Genomic DNA, 15,957 nt, shown 5'->3' with positions numbered 1-15,957 from the left:
GACTATTTAGTAGTTGGTGATTCGTCAGTAAGGACACATTCAACTTCAATGCTGCGTTGTAGAACTGTTCCATGCTTGCTTTTCGTCAAAGAAAGCTTTGGCCACATCTTATAATACTTTCCGTATGTCAGTTTGTACAACAATAGTGGTGGTTGATGTAAATTAATTTTTTCAATTGCGTGTATCTCCTAAAACGCGTACCACCACACTTTTTTCTTACTTACAATAAGGCACCAGAATGTCGCTCATAACATGCTCAAGTGGCAGCATCCCTAAGGTAGAAGCATCATTGCTTCCGATGCATCTTCAATATAGTGGTCCAGCAAGTACAGCAAACTATTTCACCCCTTCGAAAACAATTGAAAAACAAAACGATGGTTCTGAGGTAAAAACTGCCTACTTTAGAGGTTGCAGGTTGGTTGCAAAAGAGGTTGATTTGAAAGGGAGTAATGTGGAAGGGTTTATAATAAACAAGAATGAAGTTTTGCAGAGAGAGGTCAATGAGGAGGACGGCACTGAGCAGATCAAGTCTGTCAAAAACTACGCTGCGACTGCATCATTTGACAAGTTGGCATTGTATGGGCATGACTCGGAGATTGAGCTGACCAACCAGTGGTCCCTTATTCCTGAGTATATAGAGATAAGCAATATAATACATAATTGATTTTTTTTTTTTATATATCTTGTTTCTCGCAACTTCTCTCAGTAAAAAGAGCAATGAATGAACTTTTTATAAGCGATGGTGAGAGTGATAAAGAACCTCCATTGAAAAAGGCAAAGGCGATTGAGAGTGGTGTTAAGTCAGATGTGGATTCTGTTTCCGATTCTGATTTTGATTCTGACTTCGAAGATATACCATTGCAACCACTAACTCAGGCATTGCCTACTCAAGATGCAGCAAGTGAATTCAACATTGCAATACAATCAGTAGATGACGAACAGAGGAGAAGACTAAACCAGCAGATTGAAGACAAGCAACGAAGAACCAGTTTGCACTACCTAAGCATTATTGCTTATACATTGCATGCATGGCAGAGAAACAAACTCCTTTCAGATAGAAAAGTCTTGAAGGCGCTAAAGAAACTATTGCCCGAACTGTTTATTAAACAATACAAAAAGTTTAAAAAGAATCCCACTGATGAGCAGTTAGTCTATATCATTAAGTACTTGACGAAATGGATTAGAAAGAACTTTAAGCATGATTCAAACGGGCTTCGAGTGCTTGGATACTTGCCAAAGAAAATCAAGCTGCAAGGAGACTACTTTGCCAGCAATGCAAAGCAGATATCCACTGTGAAAGACTTTTTACTGACAATACGGAGGTTCCAACATAACAGAGACGTGGGGGCGCAAGTATTCACTGCGTTGCTTCGTAGTTTGGGTTTGGAGGCAAGACAAGTCTTTTCATTGCCGGTTTTGAGTACCAAAAAGCCGACAAAGTTGCAACCAAAGTTGAACAAAAAAACTCTTGACATAAACAAGGATAATGATCTATTATATCCATATTTTTGGACAGAATTGGTTAATCCTATAAATGCGTCGGAAATATTTGTCATTGAAACACAATGTTTTCTTGAAGAGGAGAAGCAATTGACGAGGTTGAAAAGGCACCTGTCCAGCGTCAAGAAATCCTACACGAATGTGTATTACCCAGTGCAAAATCAGTTGTGTCAAATGTCAATGCATTATGTGCTAAGCTTCACCAATTCTAATCTCGTTTTTGATGTCAGTTCAAGGTACATGAGTGATGTTTCATATAGATGGTTCAACAGGCTTGATTTGAGGACTGAAGCGGGTAGAGCTGCTTTATTGCTTAGCTCGGTTATTCGAATTTTGAATTTAGGCAAACAGTATAACGCTGAAGACAATGCGGAATTGGACAGTCTAAGGACTATTGCCATGCACAACTACACCATCCCCAAGACACTTTCAGCAATGAAGAGAAGCCCTAATTTTACAACTAAGTCTACGTTGAGATACAATGAGATTATCGGTCCCGGCCCTCATGCGCCGCCAATTGCAAAAGTAGTCAATGGTGAAAAACGTCACGTGTATTTCAAAAACTGTCTCATTGTTGGAAAATCTGAACAGCAATGGAAATTCTGTGGGAGATCAATACGGCCAGAGGAGATTGATAGACCCATAAAGACAATTAAAGCTAATCCTAGAACTATCCATCGAAAAAGAATATTCAACTTGAATGGCTTGAATGATCCCGAGTTGAATAAGGTACCATTGTATTCGTTCTCCCAGACATGCTCCTACATAAAGCCCAGTGTTGTGAATAATGTCTTGCCGAGAAACAAGTATGGAAATATCGAAATTTTCAGGCCCAATATGGTTCCTGATGGCTGTGTATGGCTCAAGATGCAAGATATTGAGGTTGCGCTTGTCAACCGTCAAATACAATGTGTTCCTGTGGTTGTCGGGTTTGTTTTCAAGAGCGGTTCAGCTTATCCTGTCAAAAATGGAGTAATTGTGTTGACGCAGGATGAAGTTGCTGCGAAAAAGATTTGGCTTACTTATAAGATAAAAGAGCAGCAAAGAGCTGAAAAAGATAAACTAATACGTTCCTTGTATGTATGGAGATTAATTTTAAACAAGCTTAGAGTCAAACAGAACTTGAACCAAAGGTATGGTCACTTGTAATCCGGTGGTGCATCGGTAATGACAACTTTGAGACTGAAAAGTTTACCCAATGATGCGTATGCACCTTCGGTTTGCCCTACTAGTGTCGCCATTTTTGCTTGTATTTGCGCAAGTTGCAATTGACTAAACCCATTGGGGTCTCGTGGTAGCCATATTTTGGGAGGTTCATATTTAAAAGCAGGGTGCAAGAACAATGTATCATGATTTACTTCAACTTTTGTGCTCGTGGCTGACGTTTCACATTTCTTATCATCCTTGTATATTTTATCTGATAATATGGGCAAGTTGGAAAAATATGGGACATAACGGTTATAAATCAATGAGTTTGCAAAAATTGTGAAAAACAATACCCAAGTCATTACAAACCCTTGGTACTTCATGGGACAATACCCTCGTGAATCTTTCAGGACAAAAAGCACTCCAATTAGGCAACATTCAAGACAATAAATTCCAACATACAAGTGTAACAATGCGCTGGGGTAAAGTCTCCCCATAGTTTCTGATCGGTTTATGTGACTAAATACATATTTTAAAGCATACTTGTAGTACAATATTGACAAGTTGAGGAAAAAAATGATGAATATCGAAATGAGGGGGGATATGATTGAATATGAGATGCCAATGCTTGCATAAATTGAATATACTGCAAATGTGGTGCCCCATTTGATTTCAGGAAGGGTAGTGATTCTATTAAATTTTTGTCGTGGTGTCAAATCTACCACTTTATACCAAGTGTTGGTCAAAAGAAGCTGTTTTATTCTGAGAAAACTATTACCACAGAGGGCAAAAGCACGGAGGCAAATGTATTGGAAAAAAAACGTTGCCGATTTGGGCAAGTTCGTTGCCAACAAGACCGGTATTGAAGTAGGTTGGTCAATGATTTGTCGGCAAATAACGGTAACACTGGACAGAATGGTCACGACAAGAAATTGCTGAACAAACAAGAATGCGAAATACCAACGTTGCAAATCCATTTCAACTTCGCTTCCTGTTGCTTTCCCCTTGAAGTATGATAAAAAGCGGAATAATGTCATGACAGTTTCGGTTAATATGGTGAGTAATATTGACGGGAGAAACCCAGAAATTGTTTCCCGTGCTTCTTCTGGTAATTGATAGATCCAGTTGAGAAACGGCATAAGTTTGGTGAGTAACGGTATTTGTGAAACCAATCCAATTAATGACACAGGAACCACATATAAGACTACAACAGTGACAAGGATCAATGTGACCAAGTATTTTTCAAACTTGCAAGCAATACCGTCAGTACGTGATATGTTTCCCCATATGACATCGTCAGGATGAACTTCGATCAATGTTCTGTCCAAACATCCTTGACTTTGTGACAAAAGTGTTTGATGAGCAATGCATGCTCCCTTTTGATCTTCAAACTCAATAAACACCTTGTTGTGTTTTGTCAAGCCGTTGCTTAATAGCTTTTGATTTTCGTCATCAATTATAACTTGACATTTTGTCAATGTTTCCAATGACCATGTCAACATAGATACCCGATTTTGTAAAGCGAAAATCCTTATCCAGCCAGGAAGCTTCAACTTGATATGACGGTCAATTAGTGGGATTCTAATCAACTTGCAATAGATTGGCGGGTAGAATTTGATGTCTGTTTGCAGCAAGAACTTGTCAGCATCAGTATTCAGTTTAAGCCAAGTTTTACGATAATACTTTGTCAATGTCAATATTTGCGTCATTTCCAAATACATTAATGCATCGCGTGCTTTCCCCACTTGATTTCCAATTGTTTCGAAATCGTATACGTGCCAGATGTTCCTAATTCCACCAGGAACCAGCTGAAACAAGTCTTTGAGTACAGCTTCATCTTGCAAATAATCAGGGACATTGAAAATTAGCAAGGTTCTTGCCATGATTGAATTTTTGTGTGATTCAGACAACAAATAGGATTGTCGAATTGTGACAAAACTTTGAAATTCGTAAATGATCATCCAATGGAACAACCCTATAGTGATTAGCCCCATTACAAAATGAGCATTCAATCTGGTGACATTTGATTTTGAGATATTTGAGAGACTCAATTTGTCCAATCCAGATGCAGTATATTTTGTATCACCACTAGTGAAGTTGATGGGGATCAAGATAATCATATTCAATGAGCCAATAAAAAGGAAAAATAAGGACAAGACGGAAATAAACCTGATGAAGAAATAGGCATCCAATCCCAATGATAAATATGTGTTTATACTACTTTTCAATGTTGGTACAACCCATTTCAAAAATCCTCTTGGTAACACTTCCATTCTTTCATTAATAGGAACGCAAAAACATCGTGGTTGGTAGAGGGAGTTAAACACTGATCGTAATAGACAAAATAGCGTTAGCTGAATGGTGCAGAAGCATATAGATGTAAATAACGTCTTCATAAACACTGAGAAATCAATACCGGATGTTGAATGAGCTGATCCTGTTTGAGTTGTATTGAGAAAATTGGCAAATTGCTTGGAGTTGAAAAACTCCATATATGTTTGAGTTAGTGTCTTGTAATCATTCTGCTGGATATCTATCGACAGCATTCCTTGTGTGGTGTTGTGTTTTATGTTATGTGTTTTCCGTGATATTCTTTGCAACCACAGGTAAAAAGTATGCGCGAAATCACGTGCGCAAGCATTTTTCTAAGAGGTGGTTATTTTCATTTGTAAAGTTGACATGCTCCACACGCTCATTCTTTATCCCAGATAGTTTAGTGGCTAGAATTACCGTTTGTCGCATGGTAGACCAGGGTTCAATTCCCTATCTGGGAGCAGTGCTTAGTCTTTTTTTTGGAGCCTTTGTGGTGGTGTGATCGAGGGGAAGAATTGGATGAATGCTTACGATACTTCTAGAGGCACATGTAGAGGCAACAATTAAATCATAAGCATAGACAGTGAGCTGATATCTAAGGTTGTAAGGGTATTATTAATACCACAAATAGGATAAAATTGTTGTGTAAAAAAACAAACAATAAGTTTGAAGTTGGTGAAAAAATTTTATATACTCGAAGCAAGTGGTAGCGGTTCATCAAAGAATAGGGTAAACAAGAAAAGGAGGAGGCTGGGAATAAGAACAAACAACAATTGATGCCCATGTGGCAGCCCATGAGTTACAAACAATGAGCTATTGAGAGATTGAAGCTTGGAACATTTATTTTTGGGGAGGGGGTTCGCAAAAGTTGTCTTTAATCTGTCACTAATGGACAGGTGATGAGTGATACTCGGTAGGAACGTGCATATGAGTTGAGATGAGCAATTTGTATGGCCTACTGCAATAGTTGAAGTGGACGTGGGTCACCGGTAACAAGCGAATATCCATGGGAGAGCTTTCATTGGCATATGTGGGTCACTAAATGTTCTGTGTTGGCAATGATTCATGACAAATATACTCAAAAAATGCATCTCTATTCCACGCTGGAATTTACTGTGCCCTCTTAGTCGTCAGGCAGAAAGGGGTGTTGAAGTCGTGCTATAGTCAACACGAACTAGCAATCATTCACCACTGGGGACTGCAAATCAATTGTCTGTAAGTTAATTTGGGTCCTGGTCTCTGACTTACGCATGTTCAATGGTCCACATCATAGCAAACAAGCTATAAAGTTAAGGGAGTCGTTTTAAAGTGGCTTTATGCACAGTGTGGATTGCGTAAAAAGGGGCTTTTCAACAAAAAGGCGCAAATGGTTTAGTGGTAAAATCCAACGTTGCCATCGTTGGGCCCCCGGTTCGATTCCGGGTTTGCGCAATTATTTTTTTGAACTTTTTCTTATCATCTTCATTTTCTTCTTTTTGTCCATTGGGTGGGACGTTAGATATGTGCATTGAGCTAGTCTACTGCTTTGATAACAATAATGCCTAAGAGTTACGCAATTTAACAAGTGTTTTCTCTTTTTTTTTTTGGGTCTTAAAATTTTGTGCCAATATGGATGCAAAAAAAATAATGTAAACTTCAAATCGTTAAGGACACCATTGTCAGCAGATCTCTTTCACTTTGACCCAGAAGTTGCCCAGTGTTACATCGGCTACGCTTGAAACTAAAAGCAAATAGGGTTTTAATATTGTCGTTGCCAGAGTTGCAAAAGCCATTGAAGAGTACTTTTTTTACTCTTGTTTCTCTTTTCAAGAGATGTAGAGGAGTGGAGTGCATACGCATATGCGGTTAGATGGTGGTGTAAGTGTATGGGACGTATGTTTTGTGTGCAAATTGGTACACAAATGGTGTGCATATACAGCACACAATGCATCTATTTTCCAGAGGGGAGAATGGAAAGGTGGGGCAAAGAAATTTCATGAGAAAGATTTCACGAGTCAGTAGGGGTTGCATTTTTTGGTTTTCCATCCCTTGTCGGTGCAAGCAGACATCAAATGGAGTGCTCAATTGCAGGAAACTATTCAAGCAGCATTTAGCATAGATCAATTAATGAATTGCTTGTTTTAACTTCAATTACGAAACGACGCATCCACCAGTAGAGGCTCGTTGTACAAATCCGACGTTGGTTTAGCCCCTTTAAAGACGATGCAGATTCACGAGATGCTAGTACATCGTTTTGCAGAGATGAACACGAGAAGCCCCCCCACTTTTACCCTCCTATTACCTATACTTCATTGAGATTTTGTGCTCTGCAAATATAACTCATTCGTGTTTGATCTACGCCTTCTTTATCCTGCATTGACACGGCTGTGTCTCGAGTGAAGAGAGGGGGGGGGGGGACATATTCCGGACGTGGTGTATCCATATTTAGTGGTTTGTGCTACCAAAACTGATTGGAGCCTTTTTCATCAGTGATCGAAAAATACAATAGTGAATTTGGCTCGTAACACAAATTGTAGATCTTTTGATAACTCTAAATTAGGATAATTCTCTTGTGACTAGATAATAATTAGGATTGTCGGTCCAAAATATCATTTGCATTTTGTACTACAGTATGTTGATGGTCGATCATACATAGAGTGATTAAGTATAGTGATTTAGTTTAATGCGATGCAATAGAGTACGATTAACTTATAGTTCAAAATTTTTTCAACCAATTTATTTCCTAATTAGGCACAAATGTCCTAATTAGGAAATCATAAGGAACAAAACCTTAGAATGAAGAAAATAGAAGAGAATGGTTAGAAAGGAGAAGTTGATTGGCAGAATATAGTGTAATGGGAACATATGCTCTCTCAGCTTGATTGAGGATTGAATGATCAAGAGAAGTATCATAACCTTCATGAACTAATGACTCTTAATCAAAGCTTTTCTAGTTTAAGTAATTGATAAACCAAACAATGTTGTTTTACTAGCAAGGTGGTACATAACCGTTGCTATACCCCACAATTTTGATACTTTGTAGCGCAATCCCAATGATAATGAAAGTAGACGAAAAGAGAGTATTTAGATACACAGCCACCATACCACAGTGTACAAGTTTACACAAATGATGATGTAACTCGATTAAACAATGTCTTGCACCCCCTCTTCTTTCCCCCCCCCTGAGAATTTTACCTCTTGGTTACTCTATAACAATGTTCGGACAATAGAGGGCAAAACAATCAACCGGATTGTTTGTTTAATGGAAAGGGAGTAAACATTCTATTGAAAAGTGATGTAATTACCTCAAACGTACGACTGACGACATTTCCCATGGGGGGATGTTCTTTTATTGAAGACGGAGATCCTTTCGTCGGGTGTTTTTCGTTATTACCGACTCCCGAAGTTTTTTTTTTTTTTTCCTCACGGCATTGCCCCTCTTCCCCCGCGCAGAAAACAAAACAGAAAAAAAAAAAAGCAAAAAAAAAGAAAACAGAAAACCTTAATTTTTTTAAAAATCGTTTAAAGTTGTCCCACTATGAGTTTATCCCCGACTATCTCCAATGTTTACCAGCGAGGGAAAAGACGATTAAGGTTTTGACCTTCTTGCTTGACTTTCAATTCATAACCATTTGAAAGAAAGAAAATGAGGAAAGAAATCTTCCCCGCTAAAAATAGAACGGAGGTCACTGATGGATCAGAAATAAAAAAAAAAAAAAGTCATGAAATATTTTCAATTTCTTCTTTTCTTTCTGATAGATGAAATTTCTATTTCGAAAAAGATTTGCGAAATTGAGGGGCAAATCGGAAGGTTGAAAAGAGTTTATATTGAGAGTTGGGCGTATTAATTTCTGGAGAATAAGAGATGGAAAGGGGAAGAAGAGAGTTTATCCCATGTTGCAAAATCACAATGGACTTCTACGTATTGAGTATTGAGTGGGGGAGAGGAGGGCTGTGAAGAGACGTCGTCGGATGGCGAGGGACAAATTTTATTGTATCCTATTTTTGTTTGATACACAAAAATACAATCATCAAAAAAAACGTTTGACTTCCAAAATAAAAAAAAATTAATGCAATAGATTTTGTGTATTGAAATTTCATACAAACGATTCCAGACAAGACTCGACCTGACTTGACACGACATTAGAGATTGCAAAAGATGCTTTTTATAGTCATTACGGGGACGTAATGTTCCTTTTTAATGGAGCCGTAGCAATAAGCCTCTTTAATCAAGCCGTAGCAATAAGCCTCTTAAATCAAGCACCTCAGCGTGCTACTTACCAGACTGATGGAGGCTTATGTGTTTCTATTTTTTTGTAGCGTATTTGACAGATTTTAAGCCTTTCTATATGTATGTATGTAGCATGTTCAATCTGTAAGACAAAGGATTATAAACAGTTGAAAATGGCTTACACGGTAATTTTTATTTCTTGGCAATGGCTTATGAGCTTTCCGAGGGTCTATTATCACCATCATCAAAGTCAAAGCCTTCCAATAGACACATGTTGCGTAGTCACGAAGAAAAAGGAAGTTCAACAGAATGGGAAAGGTGTTTAACGAAAGAGGAAGAATGGTTTGAAGTATTTTGCAAAGTTTAATTGCGAGTACGAAGCTAGGATGGAAAAGCCACGTTTTTGAGAAAAGAGTGGTTAGTAGTGAACAGGTGATTGGTACCAACGCAAGTGGTATCCATTTTTCACTGAATTTTTGTGACTAGGGATGGACTTGAACTTGATCATGCTACGTAAATAGATCAAAGTATGTTGTAAAAGACCAGGTATGGGAAGTGGAATGATTTCATGAGAGTTAGTAGATCTCTCAAGTGCAGCCTGAAAAGGGTGAAACCAAAGTTTTTTGTCCTAGTGTAATTGGTTTCGATTAAAGTTTGATTCAGTAATTAGATAACAACGTCTTGAAAATATACCATTATCGAATGAGCTAACGCACTATTTGTCGTATAAAACACTTTACACATTTTTGTACCATATATATATATATATAAATATATATATTTTATATTTATTTATTATGTAATAATGTACCCTGTCCTAAACTCAATATTATTAACTTGTAAACACAAACAAAAAATCCTGTATATGAGCACAGTGTGTGAATGAGGAAGTGGGGGTGAAAACTAAAAAATAAACTACAATTGCCTTGTCTTTCTATTTTTTTTAAGTTTGTGATGTAATGTGTTTTGTGTTTTGTGTTTTGTGTATATATTACATATATACATATATATATACATATATATACAAATATAATGAAATTACTTAATTAAGTAATAAATCCATGTAGCATATAAACTATAAACATTAAAGAACATACATATAACCATAGTATACTGTATATGAATACTGACCAACCGAAAAGATATGATATGATTATAATTATTAAAAAGTAAGGATGTTTTGTTGTATGTTGGTATGTGAGTGTGTGAGTGTGCGTGTCTAGAAGTAGGCTTTTGCTTTACACATAGTTTTACGAGAAATAAGATATTAAGCCATTCCTTCTCTGTATATGAAGATGTGTATGTAATAAAAGATGGGCTTCATGTGTTGTATTTGTGTCTTATTTATTATTTTTAAGACACTTGGAAATAAAACGACACACAAAAAAAAAGGGAAAAGGTGAATTAAAAATATATTCTTTTGATTTTCTTTTTGATTTTGAGTTGATTTTTTTCTGTTCAAACCCATAAGGAAATAATAATAACAATAACAATAACAATAGTACTATACATATGTACTATATACATATGCATATTGTGTTATTTACCTTACATAGTAATCTTTATAGTAGTAGTAGTAATAACAACAATTGATCATCGTCATTATCATTTGTATATACATAAATATATATATATAAGAAAAGTAGTTCACTTTAATATGAGTGACCCAAAATCAACATACAAACCATATATATATATCTTCAACAGACACATTTGATCATTATCACATACGACACCCACCCTACTTCACCATCTTCATCTCAATACGTCAGAAGAACAGTTGTATATCTACGCAATAGAAAGCCATAGACACAGTATCACGATTCTATTGCTATATCTTCTTTTTTTTTTTTTTTTTTGACAGAGACAGGTGCATACAAATAACTAACACCATTTGCCACTGATTTCATACTATATCAACTAAACTGTCAAACAAACGCTCATCTACCTCACCATACCTCAGTTAGGGTTCATTCGTTCCTTTTTTTCTTTCTATTTTAACCCCCAATCAGATCTGACGATTTTAGTTTGGCATATCATTAAATATAGTATCCCCATATTATTATCATAATACCACTGTGCTCGCCACTCCGCTCAGAAATAACTTTGCAACCAAAATCGCACCATTTTCAAAAATAACAGACAATATATATATATATATATATATACAGATTACCACGACAGACTAATTCATTCCGCTTCACCAAGAATATTGCTACATTATGCCACAACAAACTAGTCAGCCGTACCATGGCTACTACACTGGAAAGAAACCAGAAGGACAACCTTATTATGGATACTATTCTGGTTTCAACAAATCTGCATCTGCACAAATTCATCATTTAGCTAAAACTATAACAACCCAACAACAGTCATTCTTTGATGAAAGCTTTAGACAACCACACAATGCCACCACTACAGCAACAACTCCTCATGGGGTAAACCCCTTTCTAGACAAGACTGACCCAACTTTGGATCCAAATTCTCCTAGTTTTAGTTCCAAAAGATATGTCCAAAATATGTGGAGATTGTATCAAAGTGATTCTGATTACTACAAACCAGGAAAATTGGGTGTTGCTTATAAAAATTTACGTGTTTATGGCGATGCTGTCAATTCAGATTATCAAACTACTGTATCTAATGGATTTATCAAGTATGCCAAAAATGTCATTAACAAATTTACCAACAAAAAGGAAGAACACACTTTTGACATTTTGAAACCAATGGAGGGCTTAATCAAGCCAGGAGAAGTTACAGTTGTACTAGGAAGACCTGGTGCGGGTTGTACAACATTCCTCAAGACTATTGCTTGTCATACTGATGGATTTAATGTTGCCGATGGATCCATTATTTCATATGATGGAATCACTCCCGAAGAAATTAATCAAAATCTCCGAGGTGAAGTGGTTTATTGTGCTGAAACCGAAACTCATTTCCCTTACTTGACTGTTGGTCAAACTTTGGAATTTGCCGCATTAATGAAGACGCCAAGAAATAGACCATTGGATGTCTCTCGTGAACAATATGCAAAACATCTTGTTGATGTGGTTATGGCAACTTATGGGTTGTCGCATACAAAGAATACTAAAATTGGAAATGATTTCGTACGAGGGGTTTCTGGAGGTGAACGTAAAAGAGTTTCCATTGCTGAAGTTTCATTGGTGCAGGCATCAATTCAGTGCTGGGACAATTCTACTCGTGGGTTGGATGCAGCCACTGCTCTTGAATTTATAAGTTCATTAAAGACATCTGCCTCCATTTTAAATGATACCCCATTAATTGCCATTTATCAATGTTCTCAAGATGCATATGATTTATTTGATAAAGTCATTGTCATGTATGAAGGTTATCAAATCTTTTTCGGATCAAGTCAACGTGCAGCAGCATATTTCCAAAAGATGGGATTTGTTTGTGAAGAAAGACAAACGACGCCTGATTTTCTTACTTCTATTACCAACCCAGCTGAACGTATAGTGAAGCCAGGATTTGAAAAGATTGTTCCTCGCACACCAAAGGAGTTTTACCGTTATTGGAGAAGATCCCCTGAAAGACAAGCTTTATTAGAGGAGATTGATGAATACTTAGACAATTGCGAGAATTATGATCAAAAACAAGAGATTTTCGAAGCCATGCAAGCCAAAAAATCCAAAAACACAAACAAAAAATCACCATATACTGTGTCTTTACCTATGCAAGTGCGATACATTATAAAGCGGAATTTTGATCGAATGAAGGGTGCTCCAAGTTTCCCAATTTTGACAATATTTGGTAATGTTGCCATGAGTTTGATATTGGCGTCGGTTTTCTACAATTTGCAACCTAATACTGAATCGTTTTATTATCGTACTGCTGTAATGTACTATGCCTTGTTGTTTAATTCGTACTCATCAGTTTTGGAAATTTATACCGTTTATGAGACGAGGCCCATTGTTCAAAAACATCGTGAATATGCATTGTATCCACCATTGGCAGATGCAATAGGCTCAATATTGGCTGATTTCCCGTTGAAGGTTATTAGTAGTTGCTGTTTTAATTTGGCGCTTTATTTTATGGTTCATTTCAAACGTGAACCTGGTGCATTTTTCTTTTACTTGTTGATCAATTTCCTTGCCACCTTGATGATGTCTCATTTGTTTAGAACAATTGGTGCTTTTACAAAGACATTGGCTGAGGCAATGACACCATCATCGTTGTTGTTGTACGCCATGAGTACTTTCACTGGGTTTGCCATTCCTGTGACTTATATGCTTGGTTGGTGCAAATGGATCCACTATATTAACCCATTGTCATATGCGTATGAAGCACTTATTGCTAATGAATTCCATGGTCGTACATTTGAATGTTCACGATTTGTGCCGCTGGGATTTGGATACCCACAAAGTGGAAATTCTGTTGTTTGTGCAACACTCGCCGCACTCCCCGGTTCCAATTTCGTTGATGGTGATTTGTACATTAAAACCGCATTCACATATGAATGGAAGCACGCTTGGAGAAACTTTGGTATATTGTTGGCATTTGTAATTTTTTTGTTTTTTACCACATTGTTTTTCGTCCAATACAGTCAAGCAGCTAAATCAAAAGGAGAGATTTTGGTTTTCAAAAGAAGACATGCCAAGAATATGAAGGCGTATGAAGAGGACGAAGAAGCTTATATGGATGACCAAAAGGCATTGGAATTTAGTGGGTCTACTGAATTGAGCTACGAAACCGACTCGTATGAATATGTTGATCGTAAATTGTTGCAAACTTCAAATGTTTTCCATTGGCGTGATTTAACCTACAAGTTGCATATCAAAGGTGAAGAAAGAACTATTTTGAACGGAGTTGACGGATGGGTCAAGCCCGGTGAAGTGACTGCATTGATGGGAGCATCAGGTGCTGGTAAAACCACCTTATTGAATGCCTTGAGTGAACGTTTGACTGTTGGTGTCATTACCTCTGGTTCTCGTATGGTTAACGGATGTCAATTGGACAATGCATTTCAAAGATCCATTGGTTACGTTCAACAACAGGATTTACATTTGGAAACATCTACCGTACGTGAAGCATTGAGATTCAGTGCCTACTTGAGGCAATCGCGTAAAGTGTCCAAAGCAGAAAAGAATGAGTATGTCGAGAAGATTATCGAATTGATGGAAATGGAACCGTATGCTGAAGCCGTTGTTGGTGTTCAAGGTGAAGGGTTAAACGTTGAACAAAGGAAACGTTTAACCATTGCCGTTGAGCTAGTTGCTAGACCCAAGTTGTTGTTGTTTTTGGATGAGCCTACATCAGGGTTGGATTCACAAACTGCTTGGTCAATTTGTAAATTGATTAGAAAATTGGCCAACCATGGTCAAGCCATTTTGTGTACAATCCATCAACCATCATCGATCTTGTTGGAAGAATTTGATCGCTTATTGTTTCTTCGCAGTGGTGGTGAAACTGTTTACTTTGGAGAATTTGGTTACCAATGTGAAACCTTGATCAATTACTTTGAGCGCCATGGTGCTCCCAAGTGTCCTGCTGATGCAAACCCTGCTGAATGGATGTTGCATGTAATTGGTGCTGCTCCTGGATCCAATGCCAATAAGGATTACTATCAAGTGTGGAAGAATTCACCTGAGTATCGTGCTGTTCAAGAAGAATTAAATGAATTGGAACAAATGGGTACTGGTGTAGTTGGATATGGAAGTGCACCCAGTGGTACTACTACTCCATCAACCAAGAAATTGTGGAGTGATGAAAAAGAAGCAAAGAGGACATATGCAGCTCCACTTTGGACCCAGTACTTTTATGTCTTGAAGAGATTGTTTCAACAATATTGGCGTACACCATCGTATATTTACTCCAAATTTGCCATGGCTATCTTGTGTTCAATGTTTAATGGTTTCACTTTTTTCAAGTCGAAAAACTCGATGCAAGGTTTGCAGAATCAAATGTTGTCAATTTTCATGTTGTTTGTTGTTATGACAACGTTGGCGCAACAATACGTCCCCATGTTTGTTATGCAACGTGATTTGTACGAAGCAAGAGAGCATCCATCACGCACATTTTCCTGGTTTGCATTTATTGCTGCTCAGATCACTTCAGAAATTCCCTATCAAGTCGCCGCAGCTGCAATCTCATACTTTGTGTGGTACTACCCTGTTGGTATGTATCGTAATGCTGGTGATGCAGTTGAACAACGTGGAGCTTTGATGTGGATTGCCATGACGTTGATGTTTGTCTACAGTTCCACATTGGCTCAATTGTGTATTTCATTCAATCAATTGGCCGACAATGCAGCAAATATCATTTCGTTCCTAATTACTGTTAGCATGACATTTTGTGGTGTTATTGCCACCAAGGATTTCATGCCTCGTTTTTGGATCTTCCTTTATCGTTGCAATCCATTCACGTATCTTATATCAGCAATGTTGTCCATCGGAGTTGGAAATTCACGAATTAGATGTTCTTCACGTGAGTATTTACATTTCCCACCAGAACAACCGGGTGTACAAAAATGTAAGGACTATATGGGAGCTTATATTTCCATTGCTGGTGGTTATTTGACCAATCCAGAAGCCACTGATAGTTGTGAATTTTGCCCCATGGATAAGACAAATCAGTATTTGTCAAGCATTGATATTTCAATCCACAATTTTGGTCGTGATGTGGGGATTTTTATTGCTTTTATTGCATTCAATATGGTTGCTACTGTGTTTTTATACTGGTTGGTTAGAGTGCCCAAGGGAAATCGGGAAAAGAATAATAGTTGGTTCTCGAAATTTGCCATTTACAATGGATACAATGATCAAGCATGAAAA

The 15,957-nt window shown here is 37.4% G+C and overlaps 4 protein-coding genes and 2 non-coding genes across 6 annotated transcripts; 5 read left to right on the top strand and 1 right to left on the bottom strand. All coding sequences in view use genetic code 12, as the record gives it.

The window, feature by feature from the left end:
- Positions 1-238: 238 nt before the first annotated feature.
- Positions 239-664, top strand: CPAR2_403630 (uncharacterized protein; the record flags this gene model as incomplete). The annotated part of the gene is made up of 1 exon (XM_036811268.1): positions 239-664. The coding sequence occupies one exon, from the start codon at positions 239-241 to the stop codon at positions 662-664; it is 426 nt and encodes a 141-aa protein (XP_036667722.1).
- Positions 665-717: 53 nt separating this feature from the next.
- CPAR2_403620 (uncharacterized protein) lies at positions 718-2,649 on the top strand (the record flags this gene model as incomplete). Its single annotated transcript, XM_036811266.1, has 1 exon — positions 718-2,649. One exon carries the CDS (start codon positions 718-720, stop codon positions 2,647-2,649), a length of 1,932 nt encoding a protein of 643 aa, XP_036667721.1.
- SPO75 (Spo75p) lies at positions 2,640-5,192 on the bottom strand (the record flags this gene model as incomplete). The annotated part of the gene is made up of 1 exon (XM_036811265.1): positions 2,640-5,192. One exon carries the CDS (start codon positions 5,190-5,192, stop codon positions 2,640-2,642), a length of 2,553 nt encoding a protein of 850 aa, XP_036667720.1.
- A 156-nt stretch (positions 5,193-5,348) lies between these two features.
- Positions 5,349-5,420, top strand: CPAR2_t_cp_Asp(GUC)_79. The gene has a single exon. It is a non-coding gene; the product is annotated as a tRNA-Asp (tRNA).
- An 899-nt stretch (positions 5,421-6,319) lies between these two features.
- CPAR2_t_cp_Gly(GCC)_80 lies at positions 6,320-6,390 on the top strand. The gene has a single exon. It is a non-coding gene; the product is annotated as a tRNA-Gly (tRNA).
- A 5,001-nt stretch (positions 6,391-11,391) lies between these two features.
- On the top strand, positions 11,392-15,954 carry CDR3 (Cdr3p; the record flags this gene model as incomplete). The annotated part of the gene is made up of 1 exon (XM_036811264.1): positions 11,392-15,954. The coding sequence occupies one exon, from the start codon at positions 11,392-11,394 to the stop codon at positions 15,952-15,954; it is 4,563 nt and encodes a 1,520-aa protein (XP_036667719.1).
- Between the last annotated feature and the right edge of the window lie 3 nt (positions 15,955-15,957).

Source organism: Candida parapsilosis, contig 006372, assembly GCF_000182765.1.
Source record: "Candida parapsilosis strain CDC317 annotated contig 006372".
Classification (NCBI taxonomy): domain Eukaryota; kingdom Fungi; phylum Ascomycota; class Pichiomycetes; order Serinales; family Debaryomycetaceae; genus Lodderomyces; species Lodderomyces parapsilosis.
Note: the sequence above shows the minus strand (reverse complement) of the source record. Positions and strands in the feature narration are given on the sequence as shown.